General features: G+C 40.6%; 1 protein-coding gene across 1 annotated transcript; it reads right to left on the bottom strand.

Annotated features, from left to right (window-relative positions):
• Nucleotides 1–357: 357 nt before the first annotated feature.
• On the bottom strand, nt 358–1,305 carry LOC110147738 (olfactory receptor 8C8-like). Its single transcript, XM_020909410.2, is given in 1 exon segment — nt 358–1,305. A coding segment is annotated over 1 exon segment (948 nt).
• Between the last annotated feature and the right edge of the window lie 1,859 nt (nt 1,306–3,164).

Raw genomic sequence — 3,164 nt, 5'->3', positions numbered from 1 at the left:
ATGCAAGCAAGAAAGAAAAGAATTGGTTAGACTGAACAAACATCCATAGCTTACCTTGGGCGAGAATGACCCACAAGGAAAATAAGAGTGTTATCATTAGATGGGAAAGGTTATTGGTCTCTTGTCTGCAACTGGTATGAGATCGCTTAGGGCTGAGGATGAGTCTTCAGGCAAAGAATAGGTTCACAGAGTATACATTATGTGACAAGAAAAGAAAAGATATCAGATATTAGGGAGGAAGTCCTGTCAAGAAGACATTAGAAAGACAAGTGGTATGAAAAAAGAATGGAAGGAAGAGGATAAAGTGGAGCAGAGAAAAGAAAAAGGGCAAAGAAAAGGAGATATAAGTGGTTTGGTTCAGTTTGTAATTCTCTTCAGGATTTTCTTCACAGCAATTTTGACATCCTTGTTCCTGAGGCTATAAATGAGAGGGTTCAGCATGGGTACCACATTGGTGGAAAACACTGTGTAAAACTTTCCCTGCTCCACAAACCCAGAAGATGGTAGCCTGACATGGGTGAGCAGCGCAAATCCATAGAATAGACTAACTGTTGTAATGTGGGAACCACAGGTGCTCAAGGCTTTGGACCAACCTTTAGATGATGGCATATGACAGATATTGAAAAGAATCAAAGCATAAGAAATCAAGATAATGAGGCTGGATAATATGACAACTGTTCCCACAACAGCAGAAACCACAATCTCATTGGCATAAGTGCTGCTGCAGGAGAGCTGGAGCAGTGGGAAGATGTCACACAGGTAATGGTTGATGATGTTGGAATCACAGAATATCAGCCTCATCATAAATCCTGTGTGGACCATGGCTCCAGCGAACCCCATCACATATGAACCAGACATCAGCAGAGAACACACCTGAGGGGACATGGCCGTTGTGTACAGCAAGGGCTGACAGATGGCCACATAGCGATCATAGGCCATGGCTGTCAACACATAGCACTCAGAGTTGACAAAAAAGCAGAAGAAAAAGAGCTGGGACATACATCCTCCAAAGGAGATGACATTCCTGTCAGAGATAAAGCTTATTAGCATTTTGGGGGTAAAGACAGATGAGTAACAGATATCAATGAAGGACAGATTGAAGAGATAAAAGTACATGGGTGTGTGCAGGTGTGAATTCAGACAAATTAGAATCAGCAAGTATAAATTGCCCACCACAGTGACCAGGTAGTTCAGCAGAAACAGGAAAAACAGGGGTAGCTGGAGATTAGGCTGGTCTGTCAATCCCATGAGGATAAACTCACTCACGAAGGAGGCATTTTCCATAGTCATTTACTCCACAGTCATGGTCTGGAGGAACAGGGGCAGAAACTGAGATTAACAGTGGAACTTAATGGACCTTCCCTCTTTGTCTTTGGAGTGAGAGCTGGATCTCTTGGTTCATAACCCTAGGGTTGTCTAAACACTCAGCAAAGCATTCAAAATACAAGACTTCTGATGATTATTACTCCAGATTTCTCATTTCCTTCTTTCTACCCTTACTCCTTTTGTTTGTCTCTGAGCTGAACAAATGCAGATAAACTCCCAGTGTCTGCACAACATTCCTGCCTCTCTCCAGGCTCTGTTCAAGATCAAGGCTGAAAAGAGCAATAAGCAGGCAGTGTTCCCCCAAACCCTTCATTTGTATAGTTTGAGGTTTGAGGGGGATTGAGACAAAGGCAATTCAACATTCACCCGCTTTTTCCTCGATGGCTCAATGCCACTGAACCTTAAGGCTCCTTCTGCTCTACAGTTCTGTGAGGTTCAAAGTTTCTGACAATGAATGAGGCAGTATTCATCACGGTGGTCCTCAGTCTTTGACATGCTACAGAACAGGCCATATATTTCAGAATTTTTCCAGAAGGTCTTCTTCATTTGCAAAGAGAAAAACAACCTTATAGGATCTCCAAAACAATCAGGTGATGCAAATAAGAATCTATTCCACTCCTTGTCATTCTGGGAAAGTTGAGTAGAAAAACAGAAAATTGTTCTCTCCCTTGAGATTTCCTTTCGTGTTAAATGAGCCCACTGAGGGTGGAAATTAATGAGTCTGTGTTTCTACCCTGTGTCATTGATCTTTTGGGACACAACGTTCTACTCAATTTATAGTTTCACAATAAGAATTCTTAGTCCCCCAAGAAGATGAGTGTGTGAGCTGATATTCAGTTCTTCATCATCTCCTGGAACTTATGCCCAGCTCTCAAAAGGAACATCTAGGGCATGATTACTTGCCATTATTAGCACTTTCCTAGAGTCTCTGGGACTGCACTAGTGAGACAGTATATCAAAGTTTTAGCATCTTCTGTGCTTATGGATTTCCTCTCTGGAAAGAAGCAAAAAGGTTATGAGACTATTGGTGTGCCCCTAAAGTTTAATTCTTGAAGTTAAACTTCTTAATTGTGAGACTGTAGACAATGATATAATCTGTCTGATCCTTTCATATATATATATATATATATATATATATATATAGAGAGAGAGAGAGAGAGATAGGTAGATAGATAGATAGATAGATAGATAGATAGATAGATAGATAGGTGTATATCTATAAAATGAGACTTGCAAGTGAGCCATCTCATACGACCGTTTTGAGGGTTAAATGAGTTATGTCACCCAGAGTATTAGGAACATAGCTAACATGTAATAAGAGATTGAGAAATGTTGGTACTTCTCTCCAACTGTATTCATAATATCAGGATTTCTCAGATTGGCTCGAATGAAATCTGGCACTACTGACATTTTGGTCTGGGTAATTTGGGGGGGGTGGGGGGATGATTCTGTGTATTACAGGATGCAAAGCATCCCTTTCTGCAACCCATTAGTGTCTCCCAATCACCAATTGTGAAAATGAAAATGTTCTCCAGACACTGTCATATGTTCCCTCAGTAGCAAAATCCTGTGTTTAAGAATTGTTGACTGATGTTTATTTATACCTGGTCTTCTAACATAATGGCCTTTGAGACAGTTCTCTTACTTCTACTTATGTCGCTCCAGCCCAATGTACCCCAAATTGAATTCAGCATTTTCTTAGTTTCCACTGCTTGTCTTCTGGGTTATACTTTTCAAAGCCCTTTTCACCAATCTCCAAACAATGAATCCATGAATTAAGCATAAGCAGTCTCACTCATCATTTTCATCTAGTCTTCAAGAATCAGAGAATCCATCTC

This window comes from Odocoileus virginianus, unplaced genomic scaffold (assembly GCF_023699985.2).
Source record: "Odocoileus virginianus isolate 20LAN1187 ecotype Illinois unplaced genomic scaffold, Ovbor_1.2 Unplaced_Scaffold_19, whole genome shotgun sequence".
In the NCBI taxonomy this organism is placed as follows: domain Eukaryota; kingdom Metazoa; phylum Chordata; class Mammalia; order Artiodactyla; family Cervidae; genus Odocoileus; species Odocoileus virginianus.
This window is presented reverse-complemented; position numbering and strand designations above follow the sequence as displayed.